The sequence below is a fragment of the Perkinsus marinus genome (genome assembly GCF_000006405.1).
Source record: "Perkinsus marinus ATCC 50983 genomic scaffold scf_1104296928836, whole genome shotgun sequence".
NCBI lineage: Eukaryota > Perkinsozoa > Perkinsida > Perkinsidae > Perkinsus > Perkinsus marinus.
Window position 1 is genome coordinate 276,720 of NW_003216689.1, and position 14,477 is coordinate 291,196.

Sequence of the window (14,477 nt, forward strand, 5' to 3'; positions counted from 1 at the left end):
TATTTCAATTCCGACCTCAATTACGATGAACACAATTAGCAGTACTGATCAACTCGAAAGGTTCTAGAAATGATAATAATGAACAAATGGAATCTCCTCTGTCCCTCTCTGGTAAGCTCATGTTAATTAGCACTGTCATCTTTCCGAGGCGCCACCGGAGGCTCATCTTCCAGATGACACTAACTACAGACAAAACGCTTAGTAGTACACGTGCCCCCATTGCAGGATTGTTGTCGCATCATAATGTTCATGGTAGCTGTATAATAGTTAGTATCACTATCATTTCCTTATGGTCACTTCCGTAGACAACGACACTCTTGAGTTTGCACTTGGGAGACACCAGACATATCTCGTTCACTTGAGACTAATCGATGATTAAGTATATAATATTCTAGTACGAGACACTATAATAAAACCTAATCGGAAAATGTGACAAATAATATTATGGTGGTACTACATTGTGATATAAACTGGTATAACATTGTGATGAAATAAGTCGTAGTAATCGTCTTAGTCGTAGTTACAGTAACTAAGTTACTACGACGCAGTACTTGTCATGGCTATACTACAAAAGTTTGGTCACCAAACTGAGGTCGCTCAGAACAATGATGAACAGAATAGTTTCCAATGAATAGTGATTCCAGCACCACCAATTCTAATAATGAGACCATATTCCGATGAGTTGTGCATACAATGCACAACATCAAACTGAAAGACCCGATCGACGAGTACAGAAACGAAATGAGCGCAAAAAGTGCTCTATCCATCCCAAAAGCGGACGAACGAATCCCGGAGGGTTATAGAACATTCTCGACAGGTGGCACCGTATGAAGTCGCGATTGAAATAATTACGCCCATTGTGAGAAGCCCTTCCGGGTGGTAACCTCACGGGCCCGAAACGACTTCGAGCTTCGAAGTTTAAGGGTGTTATCCGCTCCTCTCGGAGAGGAGCATTCGCAATGGTCCCCAAGGTCCAAAATGAGCTCGCAATGTGAACTCGGCACCTCCGGCAGAAGAATCGTTATTGTATATAGAGGATCGACCTTAACTCTCAGAATCGCATCGTCTCGTCTCACTCGATCCCATCGCCTCCTCGCAGCTTCTCGTTCTGCTCCGCGATGTGCAAATATCTGTATTGTCCCAGATTAATCGGAACTCACAGTGTTACCTAAATGAGATGTTGGATACGTTGAATATCTTCCTCGGTAGATTGTAACTTCTGGAACAAAGTGAGAACTTCTCGAAGATCAGGACCTGTAGCAGCACGGATGGACTTCCTCAACATGAAAAGGCGTACAGATGTTATCATCGACGAGCTGGTCCATAAAAGTGTCTGCTCAATCGGGGACAGTTCAAGAAGATTCGAGCTTCGCAATCAAAATGCCCCCGAATAGAAGCGGTGAATTGTGCAAGAATTGCAAAACATTGTTCTGCACATCGTAAGTTCCCGCACCTTCTATGCCTATGCCTTTAGGGTTTCAGGTCTCCCCGTCGCGGGCTAACCTGCTATAGCGGCTAACGCGAATTCCAAAACACTACAAAACTACCTTCATGCAGTGAGTGGGTCGCAAGACTATATGCTGTATTGAAGAAGTTCAGGAAACCATCGAAGTGAATAGTGCATGCTGAGAGTGATGACATTGAGCTTGCAATCAGGATTGCAATCCCGACAGTGAAGTAACTTGCCAGCAAAGAACCTTAATACAGCAGATGGGCAGCACAGTTACTGCATAAGCTGTTAATAGGTATACTGTATCACAGTATATATGTAAACATCTTACGCTCGACAACGCTGGCGGACTTTGAGAATGTGCAGCATTAACAATAATGTCGACTCTGCAGAAAGACTATGTTCTGTGTAAACTTTCTTGGCCTACATTGCAGTGATCATCATACGACCCACGTGTTGCGTACTTACGAGCTCATCTTCATCTACCTTTCCATGTTGACGAGAAATTTGAGCTGCATCAAGATGAAGATCCTGATGACTTCTCTGCGAATGATAGGGACAATTCATCGAGTAGGACAAAAAACGAACTGCTTTCGACAAATACCGCTCAATCATATTTCACATTGAGAGCAAATAGCTTCAATACTCCATCCCCGCCGGGGATTCCCCGAGAGTCCTAATCTCACTATCTATCATCTGCACGATCCTGAATTAGCGCACCACTAATATTTGGACCAAGGTGACCTTCATAGCAATCAGCAACGCCCCGTACCGAAGTGAAGATCACAAGATTGTCAAGATCTACTCTCGATTATTCCTAAACTGTCGTACTTTCACTACAGCGAATAATCATCCAGAAACCTGTAATGTTCCCATGTGAAGGGGAACTCCTTCTGAATCTTTCACACGACTAAAACAAATTCTTCAATCAGTTTCCCATGTGAATGTCATCACATCATGAGCATCTTTCTCATCTCTGTCAGACCTCGATGAACATTACTTGTATAATGCGGCGTTCCGAACGTTGCCGTATCTCCCAGTAGAAAGCCGTTACTTTGAACATGCTTAGCCACCCATGGTGACGAACGGTTCGTCTATTTCCTGCACCAAAACTCTTCCGGATCTTACTAACATCGACCTCTTCATATCTCACCAACTTCTCCAGCTCTATAACACGCACTTGAGCCGCTACATGCACTCCTAAAAGTACGAAGAACGACGGCCTCAGCGAAGTAAGGACGATCACCACCAGCAACACACTGTTATTTCAATTCCGACCTCAATTACGATGAACACAATTAGCAGTACTGATCAACTCGAAAGGTTCTAGAAATGATAATAGTGAACAAATGGAATCTCCTCTGTCCCTCCCTGGTAAGCTCATCTTAATGACGATTGTCTTCTCTCCGAGGCGCCACCGGAAGCTCATCTTCCAGATGACAGTAACTACAGACAAAACGCTTAGAAGTACACGTGCCCCCGTTGCGGGATTGATGACGGATCATCGACTTATGATGTTGACACTATCCTTTTCTAATGGTTAGCTCCGTAGACAACGACAATCATGAGCTACCACTGGGAAGACCGTAATAGGCCCATCCAGCTCATATGTTATTCACTTGAGATGGAAAGATGGTTAAGTGAAGTGCACACTAGCATGAAACACTAAAATGGAACCAAATAATATAATTGTGATAAAATGTGATATAAATATGCTCCGATAACTGAATACATTAAAATGTAGATCAAAAGCGCATAATAAATACTCATATTCAGTGTGAAAATATACTACAGCTTCTCACACTGCAAAATTACCAACATCAAAATCCAACAGTAAAAGCATCCATCAAACATATAGGACCCCTGAATAATCATTCCGGAATTATTTACTCACCGTTTAAACAACTCCCATGTAAAAGAAATTCTTACTACAAAACTCCTGGAGGAGCGTACAAACATCCCATGAACCAGCCTCTTACTCGAATTGGAAGTCCTTCTTGATCTTCTGCGCCCACTCGTCAGCGTAGCAATCAAAGTAAACATAAGTGCCGTACTCGAACTTGGGGTTCACCACTGAGGGCTCGCTATGACGCTTGAACCACGTGCCTTATCAAAAGGACATTCCCGCTCGACCAAGCTGAGAGAACGTACCATATCTGCTATGGAATCTCCAACTCATCCGCTTTAGCTCTCGTGCTGCAAGGTACCTAATTTGAATCTTAGCCAGCGTAACCTAAGATTCCCACACTAGTACTGAGCGTAACTGCCAGGACGATAATAGAAAACAAACATTAGCGTGTCGAAAGACAACTTTTGAAACCTGAAAATTTCACAAGTACAACCAAACCATCGCAAATCCCCCAAACCCACATCGATTCCGTGTCATTCACCGGTTGCTGAGGATAAGGGCTCTTCCTCGCTGCACTAGACGGTATAGGATTCGCCGGAATCTGATAGCCAAAACGACGGTGAAGTTCATACAAAACCACATCGTCTCATCTCACGTAGTTTCCTTCACTACAGCATAGATCGTCAGGCATCGGCCTATTCTCATAGCTCCGTAACAATACCGCTAAACCAGGCTCAACCGGCGTTGCCGTTGTTGTTGACAAAGGTGTGGTATCATCATGTCGTTCCTCGACCTCTAGAGGTTCATCTTCAACAACCGGTGCTGAAAAACAGTAAATACGTTACTGCGATGAGATGTGTGGTTATGTTACCTTTGAGACCAGGCGGGGGCATTGATGCTAGAGGCGGGGAAGGTGCGGGACTCGAAACAGTAGCCTAAAACGCCCGATAAAGGGATCGAACCCACGACCTCCAGATATCCCTACATTGGTCGGTGTCGCTACCTTCTCACTAACCTTGACACTCTCAACTTCCTTCTTATCTATCTGCGAGGCTAACAACGGGCACATAATCGGCCAAAACCCCACCGAAGCTTCTCACCATCATCCAGCAGTGGTGGTGGAGGGTACTGAGGAACAGCCGGTGGGCTCGGTGGGGCCGGAGGGGATATCGAGGGGAGCACTGGTAGAGTTGGTCGAGGCGGGGTCTGAAACCCAGAGGGGTCCGGAAGATTCAAGACAGGGCAACTCACTTTACAAGGTGGTTGATACCCGGCTGCCTTGGCTGCTAGAGCTTTCTGCATTGCCTTAGCACCAGCTGATAATGGTACCTAATCTCGACGACTCTAAGCTCGCCACTCTTCGTTTACTACCACTGCCACCACTACTACTACTACTACTACTACTACTACTACTACTACTACTACTACTACTACTACTACTACTACTACTACTACTACTACTACTACTACTACTACTACTACCTCCTTGACAGGTTTCTTCGGCTGTTTATCCTCATCAGAACTCTCCTGTGACTCCTGCGTGTCGGTAGGTTCCCCATCACCATTATCAGTACCATCAACATCAATAGGCTTAGTATAAGCATTAATACGATTGTCATCCAAGTTGTGGTTGGTATACAACTCCTCGTCGTGATAGTAATCAGGATTCTCATGCTCCTCAAGATAGTAACTGATAAAGCCAAATTTAGCAGCTATATTCGCTTTCCTCACAAATTTTGGAAGATTACATACAAATTCACCAACAAAAACTCGCGAGAATTTCCCAAAATTTCTTTAAAAAAATTCATATTTTCCCACACGCGTACTCTAGCGCCTGTTCAGTTATCTCCAACTCGTCGTAGTCAACCTCCTCCTCATTATCCAATTTGCGTATCAACTGTTCCAACTTGGCCTGATGCCACTGATGCCTCGCGATCCACAGCTCTACCAACAAGACTAATTCCATCGGCCGTCCTTCAACCCGACCACTACTACTTAATTCGGCGACCCTTGTGGACTCAGCGGAGCTCAACTTGGAGCCCTTCGACTTCCTTTTCTTCCCTAACAGTACCAATTCTACCCATGGGAGTCGTCCTCTCATACACCTACCCGCCTTCTCCCGGCCGCCCTCACCCATGATTTTCTCCATTTCCGCTGTATACTCGTCATTCTGGTGTGACACCTCCACCACATATACACCACTGTGTCACCCCTACCTGTTGCTTCAGCTGATCCACATAAGACTCCAATTGACTGCGAGTTTCCATCCTCTTCTGCTCGGCAGGGTCGACTTTATCCTGAACCCATCGACTCATCCATTACTCCCAGGAAGTCCCCCCTCCTCACCTGAGCTTGTAGGCCGATGAAACTAAATGGTTTAGTTTTGCTTTCTCTCTCAAACTCTTTGAACCGCTCCATTTCGACCTGCAAAATCTATCGGGGGAATCCTCATGTGTAGGTGAGCCAACCTCAATCTTGCGTCGAGCGTCAGTGAGCTTCCCCTTGTCCTTCACTTCCTGAGCATTAGAACCGACTTTTTGATGGAAAAATGGTAAACTAATAACAGTACCGTTCCATTGATCCACTTCATAATATCCTCTCTAAACCGTTGAAGCTTTTTGATCTCCTTTTTCAAATCCATTTGGTTTTTCTCCTGAAAAAATCGCGTAAAAAATTCCGCCTACCTTTACTTTTCGTTCCAACTCACCCGTTGGTTTTGATTTTGGCTCTCTTCCACTTTTCGCCATACTTGTTGGAATTCATCAATTCCTTCATCGACTTTCTTCAAAGTAACGTCAATGGTCGCCTGCAATTTTCGACTGGCAGACATGAGGTCGACCTACTGCCACTAGAGTGGTTCAAAAGGAAAAAGGAAATTACAACTACAGGGTGTCGACTTGGAAATGGCGCTGCCCCCATAACTTGGTGTCACGAAATTCATGATTCTCGCTCCCCCCCCATTCGGTTCACTTCCATTGATGAGAGACACGATGAGAAGACGATGTCGGTTGATCAACTAAAGCATGGATATACAACTCTGGCACAGATTTCTTGTGAATTTCAAGAAATCAAACCGAGCTGAACATCTCTCGTCAAGCTCGGAAATGACTTTCTAATGGTATATGGCAGGGTTCACATTTCATTAGCTATGGGAAGTTATGGGGGCGGGGGCATTTTTAAGACGGCACTCTGTAACATAGGAATCAACTCCACCACACGTTTATATTCAGTTCAACTCAAGAAGCTACTAAACGGCTCTCAAAATGACAATAGTTCAGTCCTATAGCGGCAACAGCTGAATCATTGGGAGCACCAAAATGTCTTAGATTGTATATGGGCGGTCACGTCGAGAGTAAGTACAGGCAAATCTACAATTATTCTTGGCTGGGGACAGCAACATGATGGATTCGACGACGATGTATAGTGAGTGAATTCGACACAATTACGGATATTTTCACCCGACCGTTGAGAAATTCCCCATTGTATAATCGTCGTGACCTGTTCGTAGTGGGATCCTGACGCTGGCATGATCTCGTTGATCGTTAAGGCCTGGGAGCTTTCTCCAGAATCCCTACGGGAAACTTCTTTTAAACGTAGGAGTGGCTCAAATCCCATCACAAAATTGGCCGTATTGAAAACCGGAAATACGCGTCCGTCGTACTTCATTACTCTGCTGAAGGGGAGTGTTGAGGTCGACCCTGTTGCATGCAATGTGGGGGGGAGGGGAATGTGCACGGGTTCAATTACATGTGTTGGTGATAGTTTGAAAACCGTGGGGAAATTTTTTCGAATTACTAATCGCTTGCTGTGCACTTCTACTACCCAAATTCGTATGCTAATTTCGATGGCCCGAGCTGTGGTCAAGAAAACGAGCATAAATTCCAACACTGGTTGACTGTAAGTGGTTTCTCTACATGACCTATACAGACGCCAATTGGGCACCACCCGGAGTAATCTTCAATTCATCATCATCATCGAGACGAGGACCCTCTTCTGAGTACCACAAGGCGCATCCGGTCTTGGCTATAATTCCTTCCCCTTTCTTAGGCACCAAACCTACTCCCAGTCAAGACCCTCCCAATGCGACTATATGCCCCCGGCTTACCCTCCCAACGGTCGATCTAGTCACTACCAGACTTCAAATCGAGATGCCGGCCGTTCGCAGCATTATAGGCCCCACTACGCTTCTGATAGGATCGTCCCCCCACCGCCTCCGCCGCCTCCAATGCTTCAGGGAAGGGAACCCCCTCAGGTTGGTTTATATTGGACTATGGAGAGCTTATATTGGACTCATAGGTGCGGTCAAGGGCGCCTTTTAGTGGGGAGGCTGGGTATGGTTTATTGAGGCATCCATCACCACCAGAGGTGCCCCCACCCGCCGTTGGGATGGCCTCATTCCAGCCTAATGGCTCACAGTATTCTCAGTGGCCCACAGAGGTGGGAGGGCCTCTACAGTCACGGAAGGTTAAGGCAATCACGGATCCACAACGTAAGCCTCGGGGGGGTTTCCCGTCACGCGACATGAAATTGCCTTCAGATGTGTTTACCACTCCACCGTCACCTCGGTTGACCCATGCCTTGTTGGACGATGCTCGACGGAGGAAGAAGAGTGGGAGGCATACTCTCATACGGACAGCGTCACGTACTGCTGGGGGAAGGCAGACTAATGCCGTCCTCAAGCTGAGTCCGCCCCTAACGGTAAGAGTAGTAGTACATTGGAGTTTCACGGGCGGCCATGATATGAGAAACATATTTCACGACTACTGCATATCGCGTTTTACACGGAGTCTTACGCCACTTCACGTAAAACGTGTGAAACTCCATTGCTCGTCAGGAGCGTTCTGGTCCGACTGCGGTGGTACTCACAGGGGACCGGGAGGGCATGAGCAAGGACCTCATCGATGCCATGCTTAGTTTAGCTAAAAAAGTAATAATGAAATGGAGAGAAATCGGGTTGTATGCGTCTTGTGGTCAGGCACGACGACGTGGTGCGCATGTGTTGTGTAAGAGGAAGGACGGCGAACAGGTCTTGTGTAAACCTATTGATGCCCCCACAGTGTTGCCGGTCTTAACCATTCCTGAGAAGTCCGCTGGGGTCATTGGGAGTAGTTGTGATATGCAGCAACAACAACAATATCATCATCATTACGAGGGAACGCAGTATTATGGGTACAATCCGACAGCGGCCTACTGGAGTCACCCGAATACCCATCCTCTGTCTACGGTATTTCTCCCTGATGAGCATCAAGACAAGGCGACGTCGTCGGAGTGGTTACAAGGTAATATCGGTCAGTGTGTGGTTTCATATTCGGGTTATTCACGTGTATGAACTTTTTTATCCATTTGGGTAATTTTCTACCTTTTAAGGTAAAGGCTTTTTGAAAGAAAAATGAAAAAATTGAAAAAAAAATGAAAAAAATGAAAAAAATGAAAAAATGAAAAAATGAAAATAAAATTAAAAAAAATTGAACCATGGTTTTAACGGAATACCAAGGAGGTTAATATTATCCCCGGTTTATTACTAAACATAATGGTTTGATGTTACCGAGAACGCGCGCAATGATCGCATCAATTTGACCGGGAAATGCTGTAGTGGTGACGGAGTGCATACCGTCAGGGTAGAAGGGGAGGATCTGGGAGGCTTCACGAGATGATCGTATAGATTGGTTTTCAGGAACGTACTCAAACGCCTCGACTAGTACTGTTGGAAGTATCGGAGGTGATCGTCAGAGCGGTTATGGTCGCGTGGGTATGGGATTGGTTTAAAGTTTATCATTGGTAGGTTGTCGGTTCGATCCTCGGTAGAGGTGTTATGCCGTCCTTTTTTCAGTTGAGGAGAGTTCTTGTTTCGTTTATCGGAGCCCAATAGCAACGGTTGGTCCCCCCTAAGTGGGGTCTGAGGTTCCTCTTCTTCTTGCTGTAGACAACTGTCCTCTTCCTCCTCCTCGTCCTGTGCTGTGCTGTTATTATTATTATTGTACTACTATTAATACTACACTTTCGTCCGACTGTAAATGCCCATTCCCTTTTCATTACTTTGGTATGGGCTTCCGAAGATTCTATATTGACGACTCCGTTGAATGATGACGATGTGAACGGCACCTGTAGTTGTCTCTGCTGCTGCTCCTCATCCTCCTCGCCATAATTGTGATCTAAACATGATAGTTGAGAATGTCTCTGGTGGCGTCATCATGGCTCAGCCGCACCCCCTTTTCCTGTCTTCATTGCTGCAGCAGCTTCGCTATCATAGGTTTGATAACTTGATTCTCGCGGAGTAAATGCTGATGATGATGGTGATTATGGTGCTCCTGTAAGTCTTGTAGTTGAAACTAATCTACCTATTTTGGTAGCTGTTGATTGTATATTTTTGATTGTCTTTAATTTTCTGCTTGCGTCCTGCTACTACTACCCTGAGGGTTGCCGCTCCAGTACAGCAGATCGCCTGTTTTCCGTACTACAAAAAGTCGATGACTGTTCCCTGTGACGTCATTGACAGGCTCAGAAGTATTCGATCAGCTGGTCGTCGTGCCCATTTACCTCGTCCCTTTCTTTTCATAGTAACGAGCAACAGTTAGATGATTACCTCCGGTCTCGGTGTTATCTCTACTGTTATGATAATCATTGCTTTTCTATAACTGAGGTTACACGATCGTATAGGTCTCGACAAGTAGGGCTGTACATCCTGTAATGTCACTAAAGACTATGTAGTAATAATAGTCACCATCATTACCTCTCGTATGATAATAGTGACTACTGGTCACAGCGGAGCGACGCACTTGGTGTTGATTTTGGTCATCACGAAATGGTGGGCATTCGACTGGTTACTTTTCGGTGACGGATCGGCGGTGTTGAGTTGAATCAGTATTTTTTTGGCGAAAATCTTCGCTGTGCGCAGTTCGAGAAGATAATATCTTTTTTTCCTGAGCTTCGTCTTAATGTTGCTCGCGAGTTCTCGTGCGTCGAGGTTGAGGTTTCGGAAGGTCTCAATACGCCCCTTTGCAAAAACGACCGGACAAATACCATCAATGGCTGAGTGCGGCTCTCACTGAGTTATATCGCGCATTGCACTTACGATGCAGTTACCTGAATACGGAGAAAAGTCGTTACCCTACGAAGACTTCATCACCGAATGATGGAGTGAATTCACCACTGGGCCAGGTCCCTACGAGCAGTGCCGCTTTAAAAAGAGAAGTTCTGGTCGCCTGCATCGGTGTTGGAAATGAGTCTCCTGTCAGGCTACTGAGTCACGTATTAAGGTCCTGGTGACAGAGATAGACTTCTTGAGAACAGCGTTGCGGTAGGCGTTGGGCCTCGGGGGGTGAGTGAGATCTCGTCAGGAGTGCCACTGAGGAGTCGGCTATGTTGAAGTCTCGGTTACAGGAGGCTGAGAAAGCTGTTGGTGAGGACAATAATAGTGATTGTGTTAATGGTAGTTGTTTTGTTGTTCAGTCAGTGCCCGAGAGGAGCACGAGAAGTTACAGCAGAGTTTGCTGAGCGAAGGCGGAGATTGAGAACTTGACTAGATCTGGTATCCAAGGTTGCTGTTGGCTAGATACAAATTAGGTCCGAAATTGGTCAGGTAAGGGGACCAAGAAATCTTCTGGAGGAATCGATGAGCTTCCGGATCCAGAATCGGAAGAATTGGTTGCCTGGCGTCTCCGGTCGCAAGATCTAGAGCAAGAACTGGACGATCTCAAACGTGATTACCAACAGATGGAAACTGACTGGTCCAACAGGTAGGTGCCTTTTATTAGTTTCTGTGAGGGGTACGGCTGCTTAGGCTCGTCGAAGAGCAGGGCAATAGAGCGTTGCCGATCGTCATGGTCGCCACTTGTGTTGCACTAACAGTGGGAGCTGGAAGTGATGTTTTATACGCTCTTTACTGCCTTGATAACAGTGCAGGTGTATACGCTGTAAACCATTACCATCACAAGGACAGATTGAAGATGTGCGAGAGACAACTAGAGTTTGAGAATCGGTAACCACATTCACTGTGTTAATGCAATATCATTACCGATCAGCATCGCTTCGCTTGATCGAGCCTATACCGAAACCCTTGCCGATTTAGCGGCCACAGAAAAAGCCTTGGAGTCAGCTAACGCCGAGGTCGTTCGGTAGATCTGTTTTGTATTTTTTTGTGAGTGTATCTTTCACGATGTCTCAGGTTACAGCAACCTCTTCAAAAAGGAGATCAAAACTCTGCATGGTGGAATTCTCTCAAGTTTTGGTGATGTTTCTGATTGTTATCGAGGCTCAGCGTTCAAAGTGCGAACTCGCGCAGTTGGAATCTCGCTCGCCCGAGAATGTAGCGCGCGCCCTGGAATTATCGCTGTGTTTCGATCGCTTGCGTTCATTCCTTGCATGTTGAAAATATCAAAGATTCGCAATGAGGACGAAGCTGCGATGGAAGACAGCACGCTATTATGGATTAGATAGATTCTAGAGGGCGACGTTGACGGTGAAGGAGGCGAAGCGATTAGTCTAGTGTTGATAGAACGTTGAGGCTACCGTGACGCGATATCACTTCCCTGGTTGGGTCCACTCTGTTGGAGATGAATATGATGGTGGGAACGAGAATGACTTTTATGTTGGGGTCGAAGATTACCGTTGTGATATAACCTGCCCGATAACAGTGAAGTTGTTGCTCGTTCGCTTTCGTCAATTACCTCACTATGAGTGCCCTTGAGGAAGATCAACTCTTGGACTACGACGAAGGCGATGAAGAGGTGACCGCCTGGTCAATCGCTGTCTTGTCGTGAGGTTCTTTTCAGGTTGAGGACACGTCCGCCGTGAATGGTAAGGCTGTTGGTGGCGAGATTGCTGCTGATGGCCAGAAGAAGGGAAACTACGTGGGAATCCACGCAACAGGTTGGTGGTCGAGGCTTAGTGGTGGTGTTTCCGGTATGATGCTTGGGTCTCCTTAGGTTTTAGGGATTTCCTCCTCAAACCCGAGTTGTTGCGTGCCATTGTTGATTGCGGTTTCGAACACCCTTCTGAAGTGAGGCTCGTTGTTCAATTTGACTATTTCATTTCTCTTTCGTGTAGGTTCAACATGAGGCTATTCCCCAAGCCATCTTGGGCACTGATATTCTCTGCCAGGCAAAGTCTGGTATGGGTAAGACCGCGGTCTTCGTCTTGGCAATTCTACAGCAACTGAACATCGATGAGAAGGACACTGACGTGAAGGTGCTCATCATGTGCCATACAAGGGAGTTGGCTTATCAGATCAAGAACGAGTTCGACCGGTACGTGGTGGAGTCCTGGCAACGTTCACAGTGGTGTGGTATGGCCTCTCAGATTTTCCAAGTACTTCCCTAATGTGAAGAACGGTGTCGTTTACGGAGGCGTGCCGATTTCTGAGGATAAGGAGATGCTATCGAAGTCCCATCCCCAAATCCTCATCGGCACTCCCGGTCGAGTCCTGGCTCTGGTCCGCGGTAAGCATCTCGACCTCAGCCATGTGGAGCACTTCGTACTCGATGAGTGTGATAAATGCCTCGACAAGTTGGACATGAGGAAGGACATCCAATCTGTCTTCATGGAGACCCCTGTGAAGAAACAGGTGAGCGGCTCGAGGAGGCTACCTGGGGTTGTGATATCATATACTGTTGTTCAGGTCATGATGTTCAGTGCTACTATGAGTAAAGAGATGCGCGAGGTCTGCAAGCGTTTTATGAATGAACCTCATGAGATCTTCGTTGATGACGACACTAAGCTCACCCTTCACGGTCTGCAACAGTATTTCGTCCGTCTCGCTGGTATGTGTTGTCTTTATCGTCGTCCTCGAGAATTGCTTGTCACTATCAGAAAACGAGAAGAACAAGAAATTGACGGACTTGTTGGACGCGTTGGAGTTCAATCAAGTTGTTATTTTCGTGAAGTCTGTGCAAAGGTGAGGCGGCGCTATCCATGTGCATATCGCTCTGGGCTCACTTTGTGATGGTCGCTCAGAGCGATGGCATTGGCTGACCTTCTCACTGAGTGTAACTTCCCAGCTATCGCCATACACTCCAGGCTGAAGCAGTCGGAGCGTATCGATCGCTACAAGCAGTTCAAGGACTTCAAGAAGCGCATTATGGTTGCTACTGATCTCTTTGGTCGTGGTATCGATATCGAACGAGTGAACATTGTAGGATGATGATGCCGGTACGGTTGTCGACCAGGAGTTGCTGTCGCTGAGCAGGTGATCAACTACGATATCCCCGATAGTTCGGACCAGTATTTGCACCGTGTCGGCCGAGCTGGTCGTTTCGGGACGAAGGGTCTCGCTATCACATTCGTGAGCTCCGAGGAGGACACTGATATGCTAAACCAAGTGCAAGCGAGGTTCGAAGTAACTATTGGAGAGCTACCGGCACAGATTGACGTTACGAGTTACAGTAGGAGAGTGTCTCATGTTTGGTTGACCATTTCCTGTCTTATCAGTCAACGCTTAGAGGAGTTATGGGGTGACGGCTACCAATGCAGTATGGTGAATACCGAGTCGGTGGTTATGAAGAGCTTTGGTGAGCATCAACCCTGTAGTACTATATCCATGTTCTGTTGAGTTCACGAGTTGGAGGGAGATACTTTCTGGGGGCTGGTTAAACTCGATCGATTGAACTTATCGGACTAGAATACAAGAAAGATCTCATCCAACTAGATTCTTATCAATCGCTGGAGAGGTTGTTCGGCTAGGAGTAAGCTGATATCAGTCGCGTCATAATGTGCTGTTACTTGTCGTGGCTGCGGGGGCCCGAATTCATACCCTTCTTGGTTTCTATATGGTCATTATACGGCATCCTTCATAGTGTACTCTCGAAGGCGCGTAAAATCGGGCTCTGAATAGCATCTATTGGTGCCCTTCGGCCTTGGGGACTGCAACCGGAATTTACGGGTATCGGTTTGTGTTATATGCTGTAATCAGGCAGTAGCTGGGAATTATGTCTCTTTAGCTGAGTCACTCTGTGACCTTAGCATTCCCACTCATCTATCTAGTGTAAGTAACTGAGAATGGTTATCCTTGCACTCTTGAAGTTATCGGTGCCCTTAAGCCATGAGCTATACCCTTACACAGTTGCACGCATACACAAGGGCTTCTCAGCGCCTTGGATAAGCTTCAGTTGGGAGTCAACTTAGGCACTCAACATCTTGGTGTTAGGATCACAATGGTTACTCAGCTACAGAAACATAATGCTC

At 46.3% G+C, this 14,477-nt stretch overlaps 4 protein-coding genes across 4 annotated transcripts; 3 read left to right on the forward strand and 1 right to left on the reverse strand.

The window, feature by feature from the left end:
• Nucleotides 1–2,797: 2,797 nt before the first annotated feature.
• On the reverse strand, nt 2,798–6,164 carry Pmar_PMAR006813 (conserved hypothetical protein). The gene is made up of 19 exons (XM_002788078.1): nt 6,007–6,164; nt 5,869–5,952; nt 5,768–5,815; nt 5,646–5,723; nt 5,516–5,596; nt 5,409–5,469; nt 5,295–5,360; nt 5,126–5,243; nt 4,782–4,989; nt 4,551–4,628; nt 4,400–4,505; nt 4,285–4,352; nt 4,171–4,234; nt 3,955–4,121; nt 3,821–3,900; nt 3,705–3,770; nt 3,602–3,657; nt 3,430–3,556; nt 2,798–2,896 (listed from the first exon to the last, which is right to left on the reverse strand). The coding sequence occupies exons 1-19, from the start codon at nt 6,127–6,129 to the stop codon at nt 2,836–2,838; spliced, it is 1,740 nt and encodes a 579-aa protein (XP_002788124.1). The 5' UTR covers nt 6,130–6,164; the 3' UTR covers nt 2,798–2,835.
• A 1,026-nt stretch (nt 6,165–7,190) lies between these two features.
• Pmar_PMAR006814 (hypothetical protein) lies at nt 7,191–9,857 on the forward strand (the record flags this gene model as incomplete). Its single annotated transcript, XM_002788079.1, has 7 exons — nt 7,191–7,296; nt 7,347–7,551; nt 7,596–7,788; nt 7,837–7,997; nt 8,134–8,226; nt 8,275–8,578; nt 9,796–9,857. Exons 1-7 carry the CDS (start codon nt 7,214–7,216, stop codon nt 9,855–9,857), a joined length of 1,101 nt encoding a protein of 366 aa, XP_002788125.1. The 5' UTR covers nt 7,191–7,213.
• Nucleotides 9,858–10,658: 801 nt separating this feature from the next.
• Pmar_PMAR006815 (hypothetical protein) lies at nt 10,659–11,530 on the forward strand (the record flags this gene model as incomplete). The annotated part of the gene is made up of 6 exons (XM_002788080.1): nt 10,659–10,773; nt 10,879–11,035; nt 11,080–11,159; nt 11,202–11,277; nt 11,321–11,413; nt 11,464–11,530. 6 exons carry the CDS (start codon nt 10,659–10,661, stop codon nt 11,528–11,530), a joined length of 588 nt encoding a protein of 195 aa, XP_002788126.1.
• A 400-nt stretch (nt 11,531–11,930) lies between these two features.
• On the forward strand, nt 11,931–13,845 carry Pmar_PMAR006816 (helicase, putative; the record flags this gene model as incomplete). Its single annotated transcript, XM_002788081.1, has 9 exons — nt 11,931–12,025; nt 12,071–12,167; nt 12,224–12,297; nt 12,345–12,544; nt 12,597–12,861; nt 12,916–13,057; nt 13,107–13,191; nt 13,251–13,428; nt 13,483–13,845. The coding sequence occupies exons 1-9, from the start codon at nt 11,972–11,974 to the stop codon at nt 13,843–13,845; spliced, it is 1,458 nt and encodes a 485-aa protein (XP_002788127.1). The 5' UTR covers nt 11,931–11,971.
• Nucleotides 13,846–14,477: the final 632 nt, after the last annotated feature.

Excerpts from the sequence above, each read along its gene's own strand:
- Pmar_PMAR006813 (XM_002788078.1), bottom strand. The coding sequence starts at position 6,129 with ATGTCTGCCAGTCGAAAATTGCAGGCGACCATTGACGTTACTTTGAAG. Across the intron at positions 5,724-5,767 it reads ACGCTCGACGCAAGATTGAG|GTCGAAATGGAGCGGTTCAA; the intron begins GTTGGCTCACCT and ends TAGATTTTGCAG. Across the intron at positions 3,771-3,820 it reads GTGAATGACACGGAATCGAT|GTTTCAAAAGTTGTCTTTCG; the intron begins GTGGGTTTGGGG and ends TGAAATTTTCAG.